Raw genomic sequence first — 26,524 nt, 5'->3', positions numbered from 1 at the left:
GGCGGCCGCTGCCTGGGCTGATGCTGTCCCTTTCCCCGCCGCCCACTTTTTTTCCCAGCAGATGGCTGCTCCTGTCCCGTGGGCCTGCTGTGCCGTGCTCGCTGCCGCTGCTGCCGTGGTCTACGCCCAGAGACACAGTCCGCAGGGTGAGTGCTGGGTGGGTTGGGGACGAGGGGCGCTCCCAGAGCTGAGCAGGACCCTCTCTGGCATAACTGTACGCACCCACCCAAGAGCCACATACTGCCGTGTGCTGGCATTGTCACACATGAACATGAGTCATGTGACTCTGATACACGGGGTGACCCACTGACATTGTCCCATAAGCACAACCCCCCAGTCACTGCTGGGTGGTTTCATGCGGGGATCTTCCTGACCCGGGTGATCGAACCCTGCGTCTCCTGCATTCCAGGCAGATACTTTTAACCTCTGAGCCACCAGGAAGTCCATTTGTTCAGGACAATGCTACATTATGGTACTAAGTGTGGAGGTAGATGAGTGTATGTGGTCTGTATCGATATGAATAAGCTAATTTTATACAAAGCACATACCTTGACTTATTTTATTGATGATGATTTATGTGCAATGTATTTTCCTCCCAATATCGTGCGCCATGAATGTTATTTCTTTGCGGTCTTACATGTTTCGCACTTCTTATATTAATGAATAGGATCTAGAATATTCCTTCTTTTGGACCTGCCCCCGGTTGGATCTGTGATAGCTTCATTCCAAAATGATGTGCGCAGTAGAAGTGTGAGTTCATGCTTACTCTTCATAGTTTCCCATATATAAGAAATGCGCAACTTCTACCTGGTCTCCTTGGATGATATTTAACACCCTTGGGAGATTAAGCCACCATGTAGGAGCATACACCGATAGTAAGTTGCAGGACTGTGAAGAAGGCAAGCCAGAAGGGGGAGGGGATAGTTATGGAGTTGGATTGACATAGTAGGACAATCTGGTATATTAAAATGGGATGAACCAAGCAAGGTTCTGCTTGTACAGCACAGGGAATTGGTCTTCCAATGTTAAGGAGTTTGGCAGTCTGCTTATGGGAATGGCGAGTTTGGGGGAGGATTGTTATGTTCAACTGGCTGAGGTTTGTGCTGTTACTTCCTTAATGACCCATGAACTGCAGCCACACTCCAGGCTTCTGTTCCTTCAATGACTCTAGGAGGTGTGCTTCAAATTTCATGATATCCCACTTTCTCATCCTCTGTACACCACCTTCTGCTTTTTCCTGCCAATTTTTTCCAACATCAGGGGTCCTATTCCATGTGAAAGTTTTTGGCTCTTTGTATCACATTGGCAAAAATATTTGGAGCTTTCAGCTTTCAGCCATCGCCTTTAGTCGCTTGCAGTGTTCTTTTCCAGGAGTTTGATCTTCTTTTTTAGGATTAAATGACTGATTTGAGAATGGTTACATGCATAAATAAATGGCTCATTGAGCTATGTTCGTCATTCTGTTTTTCAAAGCTCTTTGACCTTTAAAAAATAAATCTTAGTTTTGATTCGCTGCCCTAAGTTCTTCAGATATTTCATTACAGTTAAACTGGTTAAGGAATTTAACCTTACTATAAGTGCGGGTTCTGTTGCACGTTCAGTCTCACAGCGTTTCCCTCTCCGTTCCCCTCTCCCCGGGTGTATCCCTTTTCTGGGTGCCCCAGCCAGTGCCAGCATGTGCTTGGTACCCCATCCCCCTGTCTCTGCCAGCGCTCTCAGCAGCGCCCGGCTCCCATGGCTGCCAGCCTCTTTGGCCCAGGGCCCGGCCCTTACAGTAACTCATCGGCGCTGATGGAGGCGACTTTGATGAAGAAGCCACCCCTCCCCCTGTGGGGACCCTGTGGGACCATGTGTGTGTGGTGTGTGTGTGTGTGGTGTGGTGTGTGTGTGTGTGGTGTGTGTTGCTTGTATGCATTTCACTCATGCCAGGCTTCTCACCCCCCACGCCCCTCCAGCTGGACCAGGAAGGAGCTGGAAAGAGAGGACCACCCTGTCTCTCTACTCCCATCCTGCCAATCTAACCTCTGTCCCTCTGTCTGCCATCTGCTGCGACCCCATAGATGGCAGCCCACCTGGCTCCCCCGTCCGTGGGATTCTCCAGGCAAGAACACTGGAGTGGGTTGCCATTTCCTTCTCCAAAATGAAGTCATAAGTTTACATAAATATAAGAAACATTAAATTTTAAAATATTTCTCTAGGTATTCATGAATTTTTCACTAAAAACTCTGTAATAAAATATCTTAGGTCCATATAAAAAGCATTAACAGATTAAAGATTGCATTAAGTTCAAAATGTAGTCTTTATCAGTATTCTGGATGCTGCATAATCACCTGCAGAAGTAGTGCGGGTAAACTGGAAACAAACACACAGACGAGTCAGTGCTGGACGGCGGGCTGGTGCCCGAGCCCCTCCCCTCCAGAAACCCTACCCCCACCCCATTCTGGGCTTCCGCTGCTTGAGAATTCAGAGAAACGTGAAGGACCAAGTAGATCAAGGAGAGAACTCTGTGGCTGACTTCATTCTGACATATAGCTAAAAGCTGCTGGTAAAAAAACTTAAAACCCAATCCAGCTTTCTAGCTGAGACATGAACAGGACAGAGCAGACAGCCTCCTGCTCTCAGAGCGGCTCGAGCAGGGCTGGGCTCCCGGCTTGGACCCACCAGAGGACCACCAAGAGCAGCACCTGCAAGGGAGGATGGCCCCTCAGCGGCGGCCGACCCCCAGATACCGGTGCACGTTCTGGTTAAACACTGGCCTCCGGATGGAGAGGCCCCGGGCAGGGCAGCCTTGTGACCCCTGATGCTCTGGGCCCTGTTCCCTCCGAGAACGTGCACGCAGGGCATGGCCAGCAGCACTGCTGCTGTGGGAGGGACACCTGTGTGCACGGACGCGAGGGAGACTCGGGCCGTGCTCTGACCACTCAGGCGGCAGCCGGGGCGCCAAGGTCACGTTCTCTGCTGCTGAGGGCTCTCCCTGGCACGACCTTCGGAGACCTGCTGACCCTTCACTCGTAGGGAGTGGCCTCCGTGCCCCCGCGGGACCAGGCCGGCCTGTACTCACCCCTAAGCTCAGCAGGAGTAAGTCCTGACTCTAAAAGAATCCAGCCGCTGCGTTCCCACCATGCTGCCTGGTCCCACGAGCGCGGGAGGAAGCGTGCAAACACAGATTGCGGTTAGTCGTGCAACGTCACACGGGGCACGAGGACACACACACACCTGCAGCGCCCACTCCTACTGAGGGTCTGGGGAAACTTCCAGAGGGTGGATGAGCTGGAGAGAGCGAGCCTGGGGGCTGCCACATGGGGGTCCCTGACACCCGGGTTTGGGGGGAAGCAGGACAGTCACACTAGAGCATCAACGGCACATTCGATGACAGAAACGCCGACATGGGGACAGCGACTCCACAGCTACTCAGCTCTTCACAGAGCTCCAGATTCACATATTCGACACAGCCTATTGTTATCCAGTTTTACACTTACCTCATTCCCTCAGCTGCCAGCTTTATGAGAAGAGGTACGAGATGACAAGACCACCATCAAATGTGAAACCTCGACCCCCACCTCTCTGCGGTCCCTTCGGCTGGACCAGCTGTAGATGGGGTGCTGTGCATGGCCAGCCACGAGGACATGAGGGACGCCTGCAAGTAAGGAGGCTGCGCACATCGTCATCAGTTTCAGGAGCCCTGTTCCTCTTGTCTTGAAAGTGATGGAAGGATAATTTTAAAGGAATCCCAGTGGATTTGGTACCTGTGTTTACAGATGTGTGTGTGTGTGTGTGTGTGTGTGTGTGTGTGTGTGTTTGTGTTTTCTGGTAGGCAGGTTTCTCTGGATCTGGTGTTAAGGTGGACATCTAACTCTGTGTGTGTGTGTTCGTGTGCGCACGAGCAGAAGTGGGTTTTCCTTTGCTCTGTTGCTACGCGTGGCAAATTCTAGGATGTTCTGGTGGCTTCCTAGAGAACAATTCAAAGTACAAGGATTTTCTGACCGCAGTGGGTAATCTCAGTTCTGTCGGTCATCCAGAAACAACATTGACTACAGGGAAAATGCCTTGTCTATAAAACGTGAAAAAATATTTTAGTATTCCAGAAAAAATTTCAGTTGAATATAGTTTAACATTTATGGTATTATAGATGAGAGAATCAGCTTGTTTCTCAAAACTATTTTTTTTCTATTACGCCCCAATTTGTCTCAAATGTATTCTTTTAATTGCTAAATATACGCAGCCAATTCACCCACTTTCAGAGAAGTTTTGAGGGTTGGTGAATCTCAGATTTTCACGTTCTGTGGAAACTCCCAGGGAGAGCACTGCGGGCTCATCAGGTGCTGGACGTGCTCCATGAGGAGTGGAGGCCGAGGCCGCCGGGACCATCCGCGTCCCTGTTGGTCATCGCAGTGTCCTGGGCGTGCGGGGACTTCCCTCGGGCATCATGTGCCTCCTGCTCTAAATGCTGTCTTTCCTTTTCCCCTTGGTGGACACTGTCATGCGCCAGCTTGCAGGGGAAGCCGAGTCAGCAGGTTTGCTGAGCTGTGTGTGTCCTGAAGCCTCCCCGTGGGGCTTGTCCCCAGCTCCAGGCTCTGAGCTGAGCAGCGCTGCAGGAGTGGGGCACGGTGTTGGTGAAGGGGAGCCCAGCGAACCCTCGTAGGAGGTGCTGGGCTGTGCGGACGGTCAGTCTCAGAAAACAAGACCGCACCTGTTGTCTGGGTGGTGCCACATGTGTAGCATTTGACGGGAAGAAGCTCACACAGCCATCTTGTTAGGAAAGACAGCTTGACCGGGGTGCTCATGTCCTGCTTTAAAGTGCCCGTGGTCATCCACAGATGGTGTGGCTTTCTCTTGGGCGTGTCTGTTCCCCATAGAATTCACTGGATTTCCAAATACATTTCTTTCTCCTGTGACTCTAATTTGAAGGCGAGGAAGCATGCCACGTCAGTTTACTGCTAAGCAAGTGTTTTAACGAATTGCACTTGGGGAGTCAAATTTGATCCTCGAGGGGGCAGAGAGGGTCCTAGCTAAGTAGCCCTGCAGGGCGGGCCTAGCAGGGTCGTCGCAGCAGAGCAGGCAGCCCCCCAGGCTCGTCTCTGAAGCTGTCTCTGTAAAGAGAGGTTTCAGCGGAGAGTGAGCAGTTGACAGCAGAGCGATGCGATATCTTATAGCTGAGGAAGGAAATAAACCCCAGCAGAAGGCAGGTGAGTCTTCCATTTGCTTCTGGATGGTGGCTGTGGTTAGGATGCAAACTCCAGGCACGTGATAGATGCCTCGTTCCCCTGGGATACGGGAATTTTAAAAGTTTGCCTTTTTTAAAACTCTCCTTGAGCTATTAAGGGGCTTCCCTGGTAGCTCAGACGGTAAAGCATCTGCCTGCAATGTGGGAAATCTGGGTTTGATCCCTGGGAGATCCAAGATCCCCTGGAGATAGAAATGGTAACCCACTCTAGTACTCTTGCCTGGAAACTTCCATGGACGGAGGAGCCTGCTAGGCTACAGTCCGTGGGGTCGCAAAAAGTTGGACATGACTGAGCGAATGCACTTTCACTTTCACTTTTTGAGCTATTAAGATACATGTTGTGTTTTCTGCTATAATTATTCCTAGAAAATAGTATATTTCCTATTCTAGGAAACCTAAGGGTGACTTAAAGGAACAGTTACTTGAACTTTGATGTGAAGCACTTCGAGCTTTAACCATGCATAGACTTCACAGTCTTAAGTAAAGTCTGATGCTATTTGAGTGTATTGAAAAGCCACTGTGTATCTTTAGGGAATTCCCTAGCAGTCCAGTAGCTAGAACTCTGCACTTCCACTGCAGGAGGCCTGGGGTTTGATTCCTGGTTGGAGAACGAGGGTCCTGCAAGCCACACAGTGGCCTAGTCAAAAAAGAATAACCAGTACCTTAATTTAGCACATAGCTAGTTAGCTGAGCAGCAGTGTAGGATAGAAACAGCCCCCATCCAGCCCTCTCCTTGCTTGCTGTGTTGTAGTGTTCTGTGTTGAAAGTCTCTGTTGCTCTTTGGGTGTCTGCTGTGAGATGGTGTGCATTCCTGAAGCTCTCTCAGGGACAGAGTCCTCTGCTCAGATCTCGGTGTGGTTTCCTCTTCTACGTATCTGTCCTCACTGTTTAGAAAGGGAAGAGTGGATGTTTTTCCTTGACTACCCTCCTCCCTTGGATGTGCAGACTTCTGAATCCTTTAAGGTTGGCCATAACTCTTTCATCGGGAAGGAAGTGATTCTATAAGGAATTGCAGGGACTCATTCAGCATTTCATGACTCAGGTGTTCTTTGCAATATGTCTGAACTCTCATTAAGCAGATGGTTTAGAAGATTTAAGGAAAATGGTGAGATACATACTATTTCACTTTTCAAATTTATAAAGAGAATAAATACTAAGGTTAACTTGTTTTATACCCGTGTGTAGTAGTGATTCTTGAATTTTGAATGTTTCGTTACTTGTAGGCATGAGTTGCTAGAGGAAGCCTGGAGACAAGGCATGCCTTGGCACAGTGGGACGGGCCAACTGTTGTGGTCTGGCTGGAGGTGTGTATGCGCCCCACCCCCACCCGCACCCCAGTCCTGGGCTGGGTGTGTCAGTCCCTCCACAGCCACGCATAACCTCCTGCCTCCTGTCTCCTGTCCCCAGCTCTGGGTCGGGATCCCAGCCTGGTAGGTGGCTGCTTGCCGAGCCAACGTGAAGAGCGGCGCCATCATGTTCGCCCTGTCGGATATGGAGATCCAGCATGAGACTGGCATCAGCAACCCACTGCGCCGGCTGAAGCTGCGGTCCAGGAGCATGTCCCTGACCGGCCGCTCCGCCCCGTCCAGAAGGGTACGCCTCCCTCCTTCCCTAGGGAGGGTTCGCGCCCAGTTTGTGTCGCTTCCGGGCTTCTCTATACAGACATCCACTGTTCCAGCTTAAAGTTCTAGCGTTCAAAGCCATGACAGCTTTTCATTAGCGGCAGTAGTGTTGTTACAAGATAGGTGAGTGAATACTTCAGACAGGTTATTTTTGTAACAGCTGGGCTGCAGTGGCATTGTTAATAGAGAAATGGGAGTTTTTGAAAACGTAAAAAGGGACTTTGGAAAATGTGAAACTTATAAAAAAAGGAAGTTTTTGAAAATGTATTAAAAGAAATGTAAATATAAATGTCAAAAAAGTGAAAGAGAAAAGGCTTAGCCCCCAGGCTGCACTGTTTTTCCCTTATTTGCCTTGTCGGGCCTGTCCTCTTGCAGTTTCCTTTTTGGGAGCTGTAGACCCTGGGCTCTCAGGGTTTTAAGAGTCCATACATCTGCCAGGTCACACCAAGTCGTATCGTGCTCATCCAAGTTTCCACCACATGGGAAGACCTTGAAAGTCCTGTAAGAGGGTCCTCCCAGTTGGAAAAATTAAAACGCATCTGGTGGAAATGTGGATTGTTGCCAGGAGATCAGGGCCGGCCAGCTCCTCATTTCTCGAGTGCAGACTCAGGACACAGCTAAGTCCCCACGCTAGGTGTGTCCACTCTGGAGAGGAACCCTGGTGAGCAGACGTGACCTCTCAGATATACCTGCCCTGAGGAGCAGGTGGAGCCTGACTCAGGCTCATGGTTATTTTACACAAAAAGCGTGAAGGCTTTCTCGTCCGTTTGTCTTCCTTGTTTCTAAGTGTGAGCGTGAGGGTGGTCAGCTCACCCCTTACTGATGCACTTGTTCTCAGCATTATCTGCTCTGCTCTCTGTGCCCCAGAGGGTTCACTAGAGCCACCTTTTTAGAAATGAAGGTGCTGAGGGTTCCCCAGAGGTTTTCTTAAAGTATCTCTGTAAAGGGAGCGTTTTATGAATTGAGTTTAACGGGTGGTGAACTCAAGCAGCATCCCCCACTCCAGCCCCTGCCGGGAGGATGGTGTTGCGGGAGGGGCACGGGCAGAACCCCTGATGAGCTCCTGGGGATGGGGAAGGTGGAAGGAAAGAGGGGGAGGGCTGTTCCTTGTGGGGTGTCCACAGATTGTACCTCACCCCTCACAGATGAGCACTTAGGCCGTTTCCAAACACTTGCCACTGTCCTGGAGAACACAATCATTGCCCAGCTCCTATTCAATTTCATAGACTATGTTTCTAGAATTGGAGTGGAAACATCTGCTTTATTCATTCCATCCTCTGTTCATCCTCCCAGCCAGCCAGCCAGCCAGCCAGCCATCTGTTCATGCATCCGTCCACTCACTAATTCATCCATCCACCCATCCATCCACTCACTAATTCATCCATCCGTCCACCCATCCATCCATCCACCTGTCCATACAGTCAGCCAGTCATCTGTCCATCCATCTATCTACTCACTAATCCATTCATCCACTCATCCATCCATCTTCCATCTATCAATCCATCCATCTATCCAACCACCCGTCTGTCCATGAATCTATGCAACCACCCATCCATTCATCTGCCCATCCATCCACCCACCCATCCACTCATTTATCCATCCATCCATCCACCCATCCACTGATTTATCCACCCATCCATCCATCCATCCATCTATACAAACTTCCTTCCTCCCTCCCCCGATCCCTTCCTTCCATCCTTTGTTCCTCAGTAGAACTTTACATTTTTGTGCAGATTGGACATTTGGAACACATCATGATTCAGTGTGATTTTGGCCCTTGGCTGGAAATAGATGTTTCTATAGCTGTTTTCAAAATGTTTTTAGTGGGAAGATGTTCAGTTCTATCCAATGAAGTGGGCGACAGAGGATGAGATGGTCAGCTGGCATCACAGACTCAGTGGACATGAGTTTGAGTAAACTCCAGGAGATAGTGAAGGACAGGGAAGCCTGGGGTGCTGCAGTTCATGGGGTTGCAAAGAGTAAGACAAGACTTAGCAACAGAACAACAATAACAACAGCAGGAAGATGCTGAGGTCTATGGAATCTCTTCTTCAGCATCAAGTCAGGAAGAGCACACAGGGAGTAGACTGTAGGAGGCCATGTCTCTCCTGCCCTGGCCTGTAACTGCCCCCTTTGCCACACTACTTTGCAACGTTTCCCGTCACGAGGCACAGCGTATTTCTGCAGCTTCTGGGCTGGCCTTGTGACTTGGCTTGGCCAACAGAAAGAGGCAAAGTGACAAGCCTCACAGGGCCTTGAGAGCATTGCTCTCTGGCCACTTCCCTGTGAACAAGCCCAGGCCAGCCTGCTGGAGGACAAGACTCCCATCGTCACCCCTGCCAACAGCCAGCTTGTCCATCATGAACCATGCCTACCCTTGAGCAGCCAAGCTCAGCTGACCCACCAGCTGACTGTAGATGCAGGAGTGTCCCCACTGGAGATCGGCCACACATCTGGCCCCAATCAGCTCCCCGACCCACAGCCTGATGAGAGATAATGGGTGGCTGTTTGCAGCCACTAAGTTCTGGGTGGTCCACTGTGCAACAGTAGATAATCACACAATGGCTGTTCTCTTTTGGCCTTTGAACATGAACTGATGTTTACTGTTGTGTCCTGGAAACCATACAATGAACCTGTATGTGTGATTGGGCCCAATTTTTTGACAAGCAGCCGAGTTGCCAAAAGCTCAGCAAATGTGACCAGGCATTCTTGATCAGAATTAGCTGAGACTTTATAAAATTGAAGGCTCATTTTGTCTTATTGCTTCAAAAAATGCTGCTACTGGGATTTCCCTGGTGCTCCAGTGGCTAAGACCCCATGCGCCCAAGGCAGAGGGCCTGGGTTTGACCCCTGCTCAGGGAATTAGATCCCACGTGCCACGACTAAAGATCCCACGTGCTGTGACTAGAAGATCCAGCACGATGCAGCTCAGACCCAGCATGGCCAAATAAATAAGTATTCAAGAACTGGTGCTGGGGTCAACTTGTGGGAGAGGATGGGGTGTGGTCCCTGGGTTGCCCAGGATGCTGGGTTCCGGGTGTGCGATGCTTAGAGGAGAATGAGTGTGATCTCCAGAGTGAGGACACGGTGGCCGACACCCAGAGGTCTTAGGCCCCATAGACACAGCCAGCTGAGGCCACTTTCTGACTGGGGAGGTGGGAGGGGGGCTAGCGACAGTTGGTACCATCCTGTAGTTGGTCACAAAGTCTAAGCTGAAAGAAGCTCCCAGAATACTGCTGTCCCTGGGGTTTCGCTGTGGTGGTTTTAAATTATGTCCTCAAGTTTGGGGGTATTCCTCTGCTCAAAAAGGAACCCAATCTCCCTCGCCTTAAGTATGGACCGAGCTTAGTGACTCGCTTCTAATGAATAGCATAAAGTAGAAATGACAGCATGTAACTACTGAAAAGAGGGCCATCAGAGGCATTTCAGACTCTTCCTCACTCTCTCCTGGACTTCCTGCCCTGGGTGAAGCCAGCCACCATGTTGTGAGGACGCTCAAGCAGCCTGAGGAGAGATCCATGTGGTGAGGAGCTGAGGCTCCACCAACAGCCCTGTGAGTGTGCCATCTTGCAGGCTGATCTTCCAGCCCCAGAACAACCTTCAGATACCTGCAGCCCTACATGACATCTTGACCATAACCTCATGAGGGACTCCCAAGCCAGAATCACACAGCTAAGCCATTTCTGAATTTCTGACCCCACCAAAAGAACCTGAAATAATAAATACACATCATTTTAAGCCACTAGGTTCTGAGATTGTTTGTTACACAGCCCAAGCTAACTAATATACTTCTTATGGTGGCTCTGGGTGGTGAGTTCATCCATGTCAACTTGTTCTCTTTCGTGGACTCAAGGTTCTGGCACAGTTTTCTCTGCTAAGATCCCACTAGCATAGACCTCTTCAGATCAGTTCAGTCGCTCAGTCTTGTCCAACTCTTTGAGACCCTATGAATCGCAGCACGCCAGGCCTCCCTGTCCATCACCATCTCCTGGAGTTCACTCAGACTCACGGCCATCGAGTCCGTGATGCCATCCAGCCATCTCATCCTCGGTCGTCCCCGTCTCCTCCTGCCCCCAATCCCTCCCAGCATCAGAGTCTTTTCCAATGAGTCAACTCTTCGCATGAGGTGGCCAATGTACTAGAGCTTCAGCTTCAGCATGATTCCTTCCAAAGAAATCCCAGGGCTGATCTCCATCAGAATGGACTGGTTGGATCTCCTTGCAGTCCTAGGGACTCTCAAGAGTCTTCTCCAACACCACATTTCAAAAGCATCAATTCTTCGGCGCTCAGCCTTCTTCACAGTCAAACTCTCACATCCATACATGACCACTGGAAAAACCATAGACTTGACTAGATGAACCTTAGTCAGTAAAGTAAAGTCTCTGCTTTTGAATATACTATCTAGGTTGTTCATAACTTTTCTTCCAAGGAGTAAGCGTCTTTTAATTTCATGGCTGCAGTCACCATCTGCAGTGATTTTGGAGCCCCCCAAAATAAAGTCTGACACTGTTTCTACTGTTTCCCCATCTATTTCCCATGAAGTGATGGGACCGGATGCCATGATCTTCGTTTTCTGAATGTTGAGCTTTAAGCCAACATTTTTGCTCTCCTCTTTCACTTTCATCAAGAGGCTTTTTAGCTCCTCTTCACTTTCTGCCATAAGGGTGGTGTCATCTGCATATCTGAGGTTATTGATATTTCTCCCAGCAATCTTGATTCCAGCTTGTGTTTCTTCCAGTCCAGCGTTTCTCATGATGTACTCTTTATAGAAGTTAAATAAGCAGGGTGACAGTATACAGCCTTGACGTACTCCTTTTCCTATTTGGAACCAATCTCTTGTTCCATGTCCAGTTCTAACTGTTGCTTCCTGACCTGCAAACAGATTTCTCAAGAGGCAGTTTAGGTGGTCTGGTATTCCCATCTCTTTCAGAATTTTCCACAGTTTATTGTGATCCACACAGTCAAAGGCTTTGGCATAGTCAATAAAGCAGAAATAGATGTTTTTCTGGAACTCTCTTGCTTTTTCGATGATCCAGCGGATGTTGGCAATTTGATCTCTGGTTCCTCTGCCTTTTCTAAAACCAGCTTGAACATCAGGGAGTTCACGGTTCACGTAGTGCTAAAGCCTGGCTTGGAGAATTTTCAGCATTACTTTACTAGCATGTGAGATGAGTGCAATTGTGCAGTAGTTTGAGCATTCTTTGGCATTGCCTTTCTTTGGAATTGGAATGAAAACTGACCTTTTCCAGTCCTGTGGCCACTGCTGAGTTTTCCAAATTTGCTGGCATATCGAGTGCAGCACTTTCACAGCATCATCTTTCAGGATTTGAAACAGCTCCACTGGAATTCCATCACCTCCACTAGCTTTGTTCGTAGTGATGCTTTCTAAGGCCCACTTACCTCACATTCCAAGATGTCTGGCTCTAGATTAGTGATCACATCATCATGATTATCTGGGTCGTGAAGATCCTTTTTGTACAGTTCTTCTGTGTATTCTTGCCACCTCTTCTTAATATCTTCTGCTTCTGTTAGTTCCATACCATTTCTGTCCTTTATCGAGCCCATCTTTGCATGAAATGTTCCCTTGGTATCAATGAAACCAAGCCATGCCTGTGGGGCAACCCAAGACGGGCGGGTCATGGTGGAGAGGTCTGACAGAATGTGGTCCACTGGAGAAGGGAATGGCAAGCCACTTCAGTATGCTTGCCTTGAGAACCCCACAAACAGTAGGAAAAAGCAAAATGATAGGATACCAAAAGAGGAACTCCCCAGGTCATTAGGTGCCCAATATGCTACTGGAGATCAGTGGAGAAGTAACTCCACAAAGAATGAAGGGATGGAGCCAAAGCAAAAACAATACCCAGCTGCGGATGTGACTGGTGATAGAAGCAAGATCCGATGCTGTAAAGAGCAATATTGCATAGGAACCTGGAATGTCAGGTCCATGAATCAAGGCAAATTGGAAGTGGTCAAACAAGAGATGGCAAGGGTGAACATTGACATTCTAGGAATCAGCGAACTAAAATGGACTGGAATGGGTGAATTTAACTCAGATGACCATTATATCTGCTACTGCGGGCAGGAATCCCTCAGAAGAAATGGAGTAGCCATCATGGTCAACAAAAGAGTTCGAAATGCAGTACTTGGATGCAATCTCAAAAACCACAGAATGATCTCTGTTCGTTTCCAAGGCAAACCATTCAATATCACAGTTATCCAAGTCTATGCCCCAACCAGTAATGCTGAAGAAGCTGAAGTTGAACGGTTCTATGAAGACCTACAAGACCTTTTAGAACTAACACCCAAAAAAGATGTCCTTTTCATTATAGGGGACTGGAATGCTAAAGTAGGAAGTCAAGAAACACCTGGAGTAACAGGCAAATTTGGCCTTGGAATGCGGAATGAAGCAGGGCAAAGACTAATAGAGATTTGCCAAGAAAATGCACTGGTCATAGCAAACACCATCTTCCCACAACACAAGAGAAGACTCTACACATGGACATCACCAGATGGTCAACACCAAAATCAGATTGATTATATTCTTTGCAGGCAAAGATGGAGAAGCTCTATACAGTCAACAACAACAAGACCAGGAGCTGACTGTGGCTCAGATCATGAACTCCTTATTACCAAATTCAGACTCAAATTGAAGAAAGTAGGGAAAACCGCTAGACCATTCAAGTATGCCCTAAATCAAATCCCTTATGATTATACAGTGGAAGTGAGAAATAGGTTTAAGGGCCTAGATCTGATAGATAGAGTGCCTGATGAATTATGGAATGAGGGTCATGACATTGTACAGGAGACAGGGATCAAGACCATCCCCATGGAAAAGAAATGCAGAAAAGCAAAATGGCTGTCTGAGGAGGCCTTAAAAATAGCTGTGAAAAGAAGAGAAGCAAAAAGCAAAGGAGAAAACGAAAAATATAAGCATCTAATAGACTTCTTAGTTTACTGGATACCCTACTTAAAATGTATGCCAACTCTTTGCTCGATAAAGAGTGAGTTTGGGTTTCTGAGACTGGTGTTGTCCCTGAGAAGCAGGTCTCTGACCAAGGCTCTTCTATGGACCTCTGACGGAGAAGACCCCAGAAGCTGCCTGACATCCATCCTATAGGGTTTGGTAGCAAGCTCAACACAGGATACCCCATGTAGACAGAAGCCATGTCATGGATAATTCCATGGTGGGATTATGTGGTTGGCGAGAATGCCAAGGTAGCTTGAAGCAGGGGTGTGTTCTAGCACTGCCCTCTCCTGATGTCTTAAAACCATCTCATGGGAGCTTCACACACATGCCAGAGACAGGCACACATGACACCTTTTTGGTAATGAAGCCCTTGCACGTGGCCAGCATCCAGGAGCCCCCTTCCTGACCCCCAAGGAGAAACCACTACCCCAATTCTTGTCTGCTCACAACACTTCAGTCACCTGGTCCACCCTGTCCCATGGACACCAAACTTGCCTCCAAACCCCCAGACAGAGTCAACCTGCAAGCAGTGCTTGGAGAGCTTTGACTGATACTTGTGGCCGACAGCTGATGGAACAGGGGCAAAAGTGAAGCATCAGACACCCACCAGCATTGCCACATTGGACGCCCCCCCGCCCTGACCCTGAGGCAGCCTGCACTTCTGCTCATTGTGGATGATGCAAACAAAATCGCTCAATGTGGAAGCCGGCCCAGAGGGAGGTAACTCCAGGGGGCATCGCAACACCAGGGCCCCCCAGTCAGGTGTTCCTGAACCGTCTCCACATCAGGCTCCCCGGAAGTCTCCCAAGGACCCCAGCCATAGGGGGCCTTCTGAGGTGCCTGGGCTTGAAGAAACAGGAGGCCAGCCCCCAACCAGAACCACAGAGCCAGCAGCCTGCCAACGACTCCTAAGCCCACTTCCAGGAAGACGGCTGGCAGTGATCACCCTCTTCAGGGGGGACACTGTCAAAGCACGTGACCCAGGAATCAGGGCACACTCTGGAACACAGATGGCATGCTTGAGGCACACGGCACGGTCAGTGTCAACACCTGCCACACATCCAGCCCGCCCAGGTGTGCAGTGGGGCCCGCCACCGCCATCATCACCCCCCAGTCAGGGAAGTGGGTCTGGTGACCTCTCAAGGCCACGTGCTGACCGAGCAGTCCACCCCGAGCTTTCCGCTGTGTGGTCAGCAAGCCATGGCCCATGGCCCACATCCAGCACTGAGGTTCTTTGTAAATAAAGCTTTCTGGAACATACAGATGTTTCAGAACATCTGTTCATTTCCAGAAAATCTATGCCTAACTTTGTGTCAAGACAATACAGCTAGTTCAGGAGCTGCTCGAGACCCTGAGGTGGCCAGGAAGCTAAAACTATTTACACCCCGAACTCTGAGCGGCCCCGTGCTGCTCTAGTCGCCCAGGCCCGACCCTTAGAGGAAGGCACCAGGCTCCCTCGGCAGAATGGAGAGTGGTCATGGTCCTCTTTGTGGACACTGAGGACACAGGACAGATGACTGACGCATGACCCAATGCCGGGCGAGGAGGCGGCTCGTCCAAAGCCTAGTTCCTACTTAGGGAGTCACCCCCACCTTGGCTCCCTCCTACAGTAAAGCGAGGGGCCTGCCGGCGCACTACCAACTCCTCTCCCACTTGTTTATCTGGAACTTCAGGGGCAGCTTAGGGTCCAACCCCCATCGGGTCACCACCACCTCTGACAACTCTGCAGGCAGCTCAGGGCGCGCGTTCTTCCACAGCCGGGGAGCCAAGCAGGTTTCACTCTCCAGTCTGGAGCTGTTCCTTTCTCTCCCTCCCAGGCTGGATCTGATGCTCACAGTTAACAGCTGATCCAGAGCACCGTGGCCTCCAAAAACCTGTGGCAGAGACCACCCATCTGCAGCTTCAGGGGTCTCACCCAGAAAACATCAACAAGGGAACACGGAGGCAGCAGCATGCCCAAAGGATCCCCCAGCATGACTCTTCACCACTAAGAAGTCAGAGAGAACTGTTCCAGAAATATGGCCAGAGTGAAACCTAGCTATTCTCCCAACTTTCTGATCAAAACAGCTTTCTCCCCTAGATTGGCCTTGGTCCTACACTGATGAGACTCTATTTGTTATTAGACAGTCAGCACCAGGCAGAGCGCTGCAGGAAGCAGGGATGACACTCTGGTCGTGGGGGGCGCCCCTCTCTCAAGCAGGTGCTGGCCTACGAGTGTGACAAGCCCTGTCATTCTGGGCTGAGTCCGATCTGGGCACAAGGGGGACGGGGTGGATTTACAGAGGAACCCGACCCCAGCTGATACCTCAAAAAGTAAAGGCAGACATCTCAAGTTACCCAGCCTGGGAAACGCACACCCGCTTCCCTGCAGACACAGCACACCTGCTCCGGTTTACTGTCCTCTCTGCAGGGCAGACACGGCCCCCAGCTGACTCAGCCCGGGAAGCCCAATAGTAGCCATATGGGAAGCTTAAATAGACCCAGGAAATGAAAAATGTCTCCATAAAATCAAGATCCATGACCACCGAACAAACTCTGTGTTAGACAACATATGTAAGACACAGTATGGAAAAGAAAAAGACGTCTGAAGTAAAAAATGGGAAGGGAGAATAAGAAAGCTATTATATTAACAGGATTGTCTGGTCAGAATACAAGCAGTCTACAAAACGAAAATAAAATAGAAGGTAATGCACGGTCGGATGACATCATCGACTCAATGGGCAAGAGTCTGAGGAAACTCCTAGGAGATAGTGAAGGACAGAGAAGCCTGGTGTGCTGCAGGACATGGGGTCACAAAGAGTTGCCCACGGCTGAGCAACTAAACAACAGCAACAACAATACATGCTTTTGTCAAGTGAGTAGGGGAGAGAATAGCAGTTGTGTGTGTGTATGTTGTGTGTGTGTGTATGTGTGTGTGTTAGTTGCTCAGTCGTGTCCAACTCTTTGTGACTCTATGGACTGTAGCCCACCAAGCTGCTCTGTCCATGAGATTCCCTAGACAAGAATACTGGAGTGGGTAGCGTATACTTGTATGAGTCATACATGTATGTGTATTGTCTATTGGGTAAATCCTTAGAAGTGAAATTGTTGTGTCAGTGGGTTAGAGAATTTTATACTTTTGCTCAGATAATGACAGAGCCCTCAAAAAAAAGGCTGGACCATTTTAACTCACACTAAGAGCAGACACTCAGAAAACTAAGATCATGGCATCCGGTCCCATCACTTCATGGCAAATAGATCGGGAAACAGTGAAACATTTTATTTTTTTTTTTGGACTCCAAAATCACTGCAGAAGGTGATGCAGCCATGAAAATTAACAAACATTTACTCTTTGGAAGGAAAGTTATGACCAAACTAGACAGCATATTAAAAAGCAGAGACATTACTTTGTCCACAAAGGTCCATCTGGTTAAGGCTATGGTTTTTCCAGTAGTCATGTATGGATGTGAGAGTTGGACTATAAAGAAAGCTGAGCACTGAAGAATTGATGCTTTTAAACTGTGGTGTTGGAGAAGACTCTTGAGAGTCTCTTGAATTGCAAGGAGATCCAACCAGTCCATCCTAAAGGAGATCAGTCCTGAGTGTCCATTGGAAGGACTGACGCTGACGCTGAAGCTCCAATACTTCGGCCACCTGATGCAAAGAGCTGACTTATTTGAAATGACCCTGATGCTGGGAAAGAGTGAAGGCAGGAGGAGAAGGGATGACAGAGGATGAGATGGTTGGATGGCATCACTGACTCAATGGACATGAGTTTGAGTGAACTCTGGGAGTTGGTGATGGACAGAGAAGCCTGGTATGCTGCAGTTCATGGGGTCGCAAAGAGTTGGACACGAGTGAGCAACTGAACTGAACTGAAGAGTAAACAAGTTTCCTTGTTTCCCTATACCCTCGCCACATTGAACTTAAATTCTTTGCTAGTCTAAGAAGTAAAAATGGGGCACCACAGTATTGTGGTTTTAATTTCCAATTCACATCACAGGAAAGGTTCTTGTGCCTTTCCTTTTCATGTACAATGTGGGCTTGTCATGGTGTCTGGGTATGAAGAGCTTGTTGTTTTAGTCACTAATTCATGTCTAACTCTTTGTGACCCCATGGACTATAGCCCACCAGGCTCCTCTGTCCATGGGATTTCCCAGTCATGAATACTGGAATGTGTTGCCATTTCCTCCTCCAGGGGATCTTCCCGACCCAGGGATCAAACCCAGGTCCCCTGCCCTGCAGGCCAATTCTTTACCGTCTGAGCCACCAGGCAAGCTCAATTCCATCCATAACTCCCCTTAGTTTGCCTTCAGTGATGTTGTCCAAACCAAGGAAGATATTTGATAGCTTCCACATCTCTCATTCCTTCCTTTTTCACCACAGTCCATATGGGACTCACAGCATGCTTGAGAAGAAATATAAATATTGCACATACAGGGCCAAGAAGTCAGAGGCTGTATCTATAAATCTGTCCAATTAAAGTCTAGATCTTGGGTCTAAAAAACATTAAGTGCTATTGTGTCCACATAACTGGAGGGAGAAGATTAGACTTTCACATAACCTGTCAAAAGCCTGTGGGTCTCCAATGGAAAACCCCAGGTATTATAAAAAGATTATTTTTTCTATGCTTCTACCACTTCTATGTTGGTCCAAAAAAGCAGGTATGATGGGTATTGTAATTTTTTTCACTGATCTATATCCTTGCACAAAGAATTATTTTCAACTCTTCCCTTTAACCAAAGCAAAAGTTCTTGGGCTTTTCCCTCCTGTGCATCTCCACTCTGCCACAAGGAATTACTATCAGCTGTCTTTTTTAAAACGCTGATCGATTTTTCCTTTGTGAACAAGTCTGTTCATATTATTACCTTTCCCAAGAAAGAAATAGACAATTGGTTGCTTTGTATGATACATATGCTTATATTGCCCCTGAAAGAAGTTTCCAGTGACTAAACATACTTTTCCATTACTTTAGAATCTTGACCTGGCTATTGGTTTTCCCACCAGAATAAAAGAGAAGCTAGGAAATAAGTTTTGTAATATTGTCAAGTCATCCCTACTTATTATGAGACTTCTCGAAGCTGATCTCGAGTTTTGGCAAGATATTCCAAGAGTCCAGAAAACTTATCTGCTTTTAAAACTTCTAGGCTTCTCCAATACAGCTCTGCTTGAAGTGGCAAACTAAGCTGTGGTCCAAATTCTTTGTTCTGTAAATCCTCTGAGGGACCAAATGTATCTCCATACTTCTTAAAATACTGAGCCACGTTTCTCTGAGTCTTGGCCTCTTCGTTTTGCTTCATATTGTTCCTGGGTTTTAGAAGGACAACGTAATCATCACACACACACACACACACACAAATCAAAGGGCCTTTTCAAAGAGTTTATCCAGTAGTGAGACAAAAAGCTTTTCCTGTAAAATCAAGAATAAGACCAGGATGCCTTGTTTTACTACTTCTATTCAATATCTTATTGGCAATTCTATGCATTTTATTTTGACTATAATTACATCAGCTCCACCTCAGATCATCAGGCATTAGATCCTGGAGGTTGGGGACCCCTGCTCTAGGGGGTGTTCCCTCTGTTGTTGGGGGTGGACTATGTAGGCTGGTGTCATAAGCCTGGTTGCTAGGGCCTACCTTGTGTGGAGGCTGCCAGCTGTTCATTAGTGGTACCTGGTCACAAGGAAGCTGGCTGCAGAACCCCAGGGGACCTGGAGCTAGTGCTGGCTCACTGGTGGGCATGGCCAGGGTCCAGAAAACTCCAGGGCTGTTGCCCACCCACTGGTGGGTGAAGCCAGGTCCTGGGGTTAGTGCCAGATGACTGGCAGGCAGAGCCATGCCCTGGAGTCTGGCCACAGGGCCCAGGTACCCCGAGTTGGTGTCAGATCACTGGTGCAGGGTGGGGGTAGGGGGGTAGTTCCTGACACAGTTGGGGATCGAATCTGGCATGTCCTGAAGCTTGTATTGGCCTGCTAATAGGCAGGGATGGGCCCAGTTGGTCCTAGGACAGGGTGTCACCTGCTGTGTACAGGTTGCGTCCACAGTCTGCAGGACTGTGGTTTTCTTGCATTCTGCCCCCTGGTGGGTGAGGCTGTCCAGAGGCCAGCGAAGGTTTCCTGGAGGGCAGGGCCCTTACCTGCCCACTGGTGGGGGAAGCTGGGTCTTGGTCCACTGGTGGGCAGTGCCATGTCTAGAGGCATGCCTAGAGGTGGCGGTGGTGGGCTCAGGACGTCTTTACTCAGCTGTCTGATGATGGGTGTGGCTGTTAGTTGTTTGGGCTGAAGCATCCCAGCACTGTGGCCAGTGATTGCAATCATGAAATTAAAAGACACTTGCTTTTTGGAAGAAAAGCTGTGACAAACCTAGACAGTGTGTTAAAAAGCAGAGACATTACTTTCTGACAAAGGTCTGTATAGTCAAGGCTATAATTGTTCCAGTAGTCATGAACAGATGTGAGTGTTGGACCAAAAAGGCTGAGAATTGATGCTTTTGAACTTGTGGTGCTGGAGAAGGCTCTTGAGAGTCCCCTGGACAGCAAGAAGATCAAACCAGTCAACCCTAAAGTAAATCAATCCTGAATAATCATTGGAAGGACTGATGCTGAAGCAGAAGCTCCAATACTTTGGCCACCTGATGCAAAGAGCTGACTTACTGGAAAAGGCCCTGATGCTAGGAAAGATTGAGTGCAGAAGGAGAAGGGGGCAACAAAGAGTGAAATGGTTGGATGGCATCACTGACTCAATGGACATGCGTTTGAACAAATTTTGGGAGATAGCGAAGGACAGGGAAGCCTGGCATGCTGCAGTCCGTTAGCATGCTGCCAAGCATCAGACATGACTTTGCGACTGAACAAAAATAACAACACCATCCCAGCCCTGGTGCCTACAGGCTGTTGGGTGGGGCTGATGAACCCCACCCAACTCATTAGCTACTGGGGCTAATGAACTAGAGGGCAGATCCCACAGTAGTGCCTGTCAGCACCCCTGTCCACCAGTAGAAAAGTCTCCCAAGTATGGCTGTTATTTTTCAGTCGCTAAGTTGTGTCCAGCTCTTTGTGACCCCAAAGACTAGCCTGCCAGGCCCCTCTGTCAATCCCCGTTATGGATCACAGTCTTGTCGTGGCAAAGGGGCTCGCATAATTCAATGAAGCTATGAGCTATGCTGTGCAGTGCCACCCAAGATGGGTGGGTCATGGTGAAGAGTTCTGACAAAACATGGTTCACTGGAAAAGGAAATGGCAACCCACTCCAGTATTCTTGCCGTGAGAATCCCATGGACAGTGTGAAAAGTGTAGCTGTTACCAGTGTCTATACCCACAGCCTGAGCCGCACCCACCCGCTGCCTCTCTGGGACGCTCTTTCAGACCAGCAGGCCCCTCTAAGCCAGGTTTCCATCAAGTGACCACTTTTGCCCTGGCTCCCAGTGTACGTGTGTGCTCTTTAAGACTGAAGCCTCTGTTTGCTCCAGTCCTGTGGGACATGCAACATTAGGGCCCTGCTTGCCTTCAAAGCCAAATCGCTCTGGGGGTTCATCTTGCTGATGCAGGATCCCTGGGCTGGAAAGCCCAACTCGGGGGTCAGAACTTGTGGAAAAGCCCTGCAATATAATCCTCTACTTTGTGGGTGGTCCACCCAGGAGTATGGTACTTGATGAGACTGTGAGTCTGCCCACTCCAGCCATCTCAGCGTGGTTCCTGCTTTCTGTCTGTAGTTGTGGAAGACCTATGCTGCTGGGGTCCTGTCTTTTTTATCAGTGCTTGTTCTGCAGATAGCTGTGATTTGGGCTGCCCGAGAGAGGACCCAGGCTCAGGGTCTTTCTGCTCTGCCGTCTTCCCCAGTCTGTATTGTGACCTTGTTTTCAGAATGACGACAGGCAAGGGGGCCTCTCCTGGTGTCTCCTCCCCTTCTCTGGCTCCTCCTCCATTTGCCCTTCCCAGTTCTTAGTGGGAGGTTTCCTTGCTTGACCACTCTTAGTGTGGAAGATGTACCGCAGCACCCTCAGTCCAGGGAGGGCAGATCACTTCTTCTTACTTTAAGAAATACTTTGTAGGCCCTTCAGCCCTCCTTCCACCACGCCTGCCTCTGCAGTATTCCAGTCATGGTAGGATGATGTTATGAAAGCAGTACTCCTCAGTGTATCTTTTCCATCTCAAAACTTTGTGTGCCCAAGGCTGGACCCAAACTAGAATTGGCTGAGTATTTAGGGACCTTCAGGGTATGGTGCTCCAGGGGAGTTTGGTAGGGGTCCTACCTCAGTGGCCTTGTGGCGATAGCCCTCTCCTCTTCCCTTTCAGAGGTCCTGCCATACTGCCCCTCTGTTCCCCGGAAGTCACCTGTTTCTTGCTGTTGCTGTTCCTTTTGTGGAGGACAGTCTGCCTTCATCTTCAGAGGAAGAAATGAATTCTTGTCAGTCAAGTGTCAGGTCACTTATCCCTTCTCAGAGAACTTCCTTAGTGCCCACCTAAAGTATTAGCCTTGTCAGTGTTCATCATGTTTATTTAAGGTAAGCTTGGTGAGAGCATGAAGTTGCCTTGTTTTATGTCCAATCCAAAGAGCACCTGACCCATGATAGGCACTTAATTAAGTGTTTCACTAGTGGTTGTTTATCTTTTCACTCTTCTCCCCATTGGAAGTTCTCACCTTAGAAGAGTTGGAAACATCAAACAGTACAAGAAAGGCCATTAGGTACAAAATACTCATGTGTTTATGAATTCATGACCAAATTAAATATGCAATTTTATATAAAAAGAGGCATGTGTGTGTTTTTCTCCCCCATCCTCCCACTCTCCTCTAGAGTAGTTCTGAGTGACACGGGTGCAGGAGTGTGTGTTCTTGCTGTGTGACCCACTCCTTCCTTCTCGCTTTTTGCCTCAGGCTCAAGCTTGCCCTGCATGAATGTGTCTCCTGCTCTGACTCAAGATTTCTGGGCACCAGGTTCCTGGGGGACTGGAATTCAGCCCCTCCTCCATCCCTCTCCTCCCTGCTCTTCCCTGACTGGGCTGGCCCAGGTCCCCCACAGCCTCCCCAGGTGGTATCTAAGTCCCACCTGGGCTTGCTGGGCTCCCTGGAGGTATGGACTGGCTCTGACAGAGCTATTGGGAAGGGGTGGTGAGACCCTGCTTGCTGGGATCCTTCTGTGGCTCTCTCAGATGTGAGCCTCCTGCCACTTCTGAGCCACCTTCCTTTTCTGTCCCTGCTGGCCTTTCTGCATCCTCATCAGTGGGCCAGATGACTCAGGCCTGCCATACTCTCATGGAGACCCTAATTCCCCTGCCGTTGGATTTCACAGTCCTGGCTCTCCCATCCCCTAGAATTCTTGGGAGGTCCCCATGGCCCCTCCTACACCCTTCCCAGAGTGAAGGTGCTGGTGCAGAGCAGCACACCCCACCTCGGAGGCTCCCCTTCACCTCAACCTCACCCTGAGCTCAGCAGAAGTGAGCTGACCAGCCAGTAGAGGGCAGCACATGTCCTGGTTTCCAAGCCTGCCATGCTGGAGGACTTGGAGGGGAGGCATGCCATGGCCTTGAAGTCTAGGGCTGGGACACCATGGCTCACAGCCACTCAAGATGCACTTGACCTGCCACCTCCTGCTCCTTCTCTTGACAAGGCCTTGACCTCAAATCTCTAGGTCTTGGCACCACAAAATGGATGCAGAGGTATCCATTTTTGCGGGGTTTGCTCTATGCCAGATTATTGGGGGTGGAGCCCCCCACACCGGGCCCTGGGACCAAAACCCAGTCCCTCTCCCTAAAGCATCTTTCTTAGATGAGATGAGTCCTGAGTGCTGAGGACAGGAGCTCAGTCTCTCTGGCTCCACCTTCATCAGAAGGACCCTGTGTTCTGAATCTAACAAGGGTGTGGAGTGAGATACAAATCAGAATTAGAAAAGGGGGAGAGGGTCAGTTGTGGCCCAGCTTTCCCCCATGGGGCTGCAAAGATACTGTCTTAATCCTCCACCATCCTCCAGGCTCCTCCCTCCTCTTCTCTGGACTGACCTTGGTTTTGCTCCTGTTCAATTCCCCCATTCTTCCCTGTTATCACCAACCAGCACTGAGTAAGGTCACGTGCTTCATTTACGATCCTTCTTGACAAGGACTCCTATTCTCCATGTCAGTGCCCTTTCCCTGACCTTTGACCCCTACCGCATCCCACCCCTTCAACACGGTCATATCCTATGGAGTTACCTGCTTGAAGCTGAGAACAGTCTGATTCCTCGTGACGGGTCCAACACCATGATGATTCCCGAGCCCACCCTCCCCACCCTGCAACCTCATCCCCAGCATGCTGAAGGGACACACCGAGCCTCAAGGGTGAGTCAGTGGGGCCAGGACGTCCTCGGTCACAGCCAGTGACACTGCTTTCCTGAAAAGCATTGGAGTCAATTCTACCACCTCGACCATTGCCTCATCCACATTGGGACCCCTGCTTGGCTTTATAAGAATGAGAGCCATCCAGGGTCTTTTTCTGCTTTTCTTCCTTTCAGGGGATAGGGGTCCCCTGAAATGTTTTTGTCGGTGGTGATTTTGTTCATTATTGTCTGCATTTTTTGCAAAATTTACCCTCTCCCCATAAGAAGCTGTGCTGCCAGCAGCGGGGGGAGGAGCCCAAAGGAGCATGGGATTGCTGTACTCTGGTCCCATCACCCTCTACTCTCTCTCCCCCTGTTCCAGTGTTTCCTTGGGTTTCCGTCTCCAAACCTGAGCGGTAAAGGATGGGGGGAAAGAGGAGTTTCTCATTGCACCAAGAAGCACTGCTTCCAGGGCTGCAGCTCTGAAAAACCTCTGCCACCTTCTCAGGCCTGGTTGCCCACAGCCCCGGAAGCAATCCCAGCAGAGGGCAAGCCTTCCACTTGCGGCTTCTGGCAGCTGCACCACAGGGGTGGAAGCCTGGAGTTGGGCTCTGAAGGCTTAATTTCTACCCCGACTTTTCCAGTGAGGATTTGAGAAGGCTCCACGTGGAAAGGCCCACAAAGCCTCTGTAACCCTTCAAGTCCATAGATGGAGACGTGGGGCCAACAGAGGTAGGACCCTGCCTGCCCACTGCTGCTCCCTGGGAGGGGAATGCCTGCGCAGACCAGGACACACAGCTTCCCAGCAGGAGAGTTTCCCCTCTGATGCGAGGGTTCTCCGACCCACAGACAAGATGTCCCGGTCCTCAGCTCTCTCCTCGATGCCCGCCTCCCAGGAGTTGTCTCCCGGCCGGCCGTGGAATCAGGATCCTCTGCACAGGGCCACTGCTCTGGTCCACGAGGCCAGGCTCCCTCCTCTCTGTGCCGAGCCTATGCTGGCTGGTGAGAGCAGCTCCACCCAAAGGGTCCTGGTTATGCGAGTCCTCTGTCCCCTGGGAGGTGGAGGGGGCGATGCAGGAGGAGCCAGCAGGGGCAAAGACAAGTGGGGGACAACAGCAGCAGGGGTCAGAAGAGGGTGGCAGCATCTCAGACCACAGCCGAGGAGGGAGGATGGGGACGCCGAGGAGGCGGCCGAAGAGGACGCCGAGGACGGACTACTTCCAGAACAGCCAGCGCCGCTTGGGCTGCCGCTTCAGGTGCAGATAGTCCTCCTTCTCGCGCTCCTTCCGGGCCCGCTGGTAGTGGTCTTCCTCCTTCAGGTACCAGACGGGTGGCCACCGGTGTTTCTCAAAATACTGCTGGTTTTCTGGGGCAGAACGACAGTAGGGCTGGGTGAGGAAGATGCAGGAGGAGGGGCAGAGGGACTCCCACCCCTGCCCCGCTGCCATGGAACACGCCTCTGGTCCTCCTAGGCCCACATGCCAACCCCTGGGGACCAGAAGCGGAAGCCCTGACTTCACTTAGCCCCCAAAGAGAGTCAGCTGCCAAGGGAGTGGAGCCGACGGGTCCACACTAGGGAAAGGCATTTCCACTTGCGTTTTTCTTCAAGTCCAGAGGGAAGATCCTATCAAGGCTCGGAGAATAAAGCAGGCTGCGACAAGGGAGGAGGGAGAAATGGCGAGAAGAGCTGTGGGCAAGAAGATGCTCGGCCTGGCTGGGGGGACAGCAGATGCAGCTGGCAGAGCTGAGGTTCTGAGAGGGGAGGTGCGGGGGCTGGGGCTGTGCAGGAGGTCAGATGGGAGGGAAGGCTAGGCTGAGGGCTTTGGACTTGTTCTAGAAGGTGTGTGGGCTCCACGGAAGTTTGGGACCAGGGCAGTGAGGCAGTTGGAGCTGTGCTTTGGAAAGAAAATGCTAGAAGGGTGACGAGGAGAGAGCAGGAGTGGGAGAACTGGTGGAGCGCTGGCGGGGAGGAGGGTCACAGCAACGCAGACGGTGCCCCGTGAAGGCCACGCGGGGGCCACAGGCCAGCCACATCTCCCTGGATCCCATGGGTCCGGATCCCTGGACTCCTGTCAGCCCCCGGACCTGAGACATCAATTAAGCAGAGACAAGCGGCAGGGACCCCAGAGGATACCCAGATCTGTGTTGTCCAAGCTGTGACTTGTGCCATTCCTAGGTTATGAACTTAATGTCATGAGTCATGAACAGTATTAAAAACAGATGATAAATTTTTCAATATGTGGACTAGGTCACAAGATAAAATGTAATTCTTGATAACCTAGAGGGTGGGATGTGGGGATGGGAGGGAGGCTCAAGTGGGAGGGGATATATGTATAATTATGGCTGATTTGCATTGTTGTTTGACAGAAACCAACCAACACTGTAAAAGTTAACAAACAAACAAAAATGTATTTTTTATTCTGGAGTTTGTCCACAAACAATCTAA

The 26,524-nt window shown here is 49.8% G+C and overlaps 1 protein-coding gene across 7 annotated transcripts in view; it reads left to right on the top strand.

Moving 5' to 3' along the window:
* The window catches only part of CNTFR (ciliary neurotrophic factor receptor), an 87,082-nt gene that overhangs the window by 19,715 nt on the left and 40,843 nt on the right, over positions 1-26,524 (top strand). For 6 of the 7 annotated variants that reach the window (XM_018052393.1, XM_018052387.1, XM_018052389.1 and 3 more), the window contains one exon: positions 62-146. In XM_018052393.1, the coding sequence (XP_017907882.1) occupies positions 62-146 (85 nt within the window). Of the gene's footprint in view, positions 1-58; positions 147-26,524 lie in introns of all 7 variants that reach the window. The other variant, XM_018052388.1, reaches the window with a different exon arrangement.

This window comes from Capra hircus, chromosome 8 (genome assembly GCF_001704415.2).
Source record: "Capra hircus breed San Clemente chromosome 8, ASM170441v1, whole genome shotgun sequence".
Lineage (NCBI taxonomy): Eukaryota > Metazoa > Chordata > Mammalia > Artiodactyla > Bovidae > Capra > Capra hircus.
Note: the sequence above shows the minus strand (reverse complement) of the source record. Positions and strands in the feature narration are given on the sequence as shown.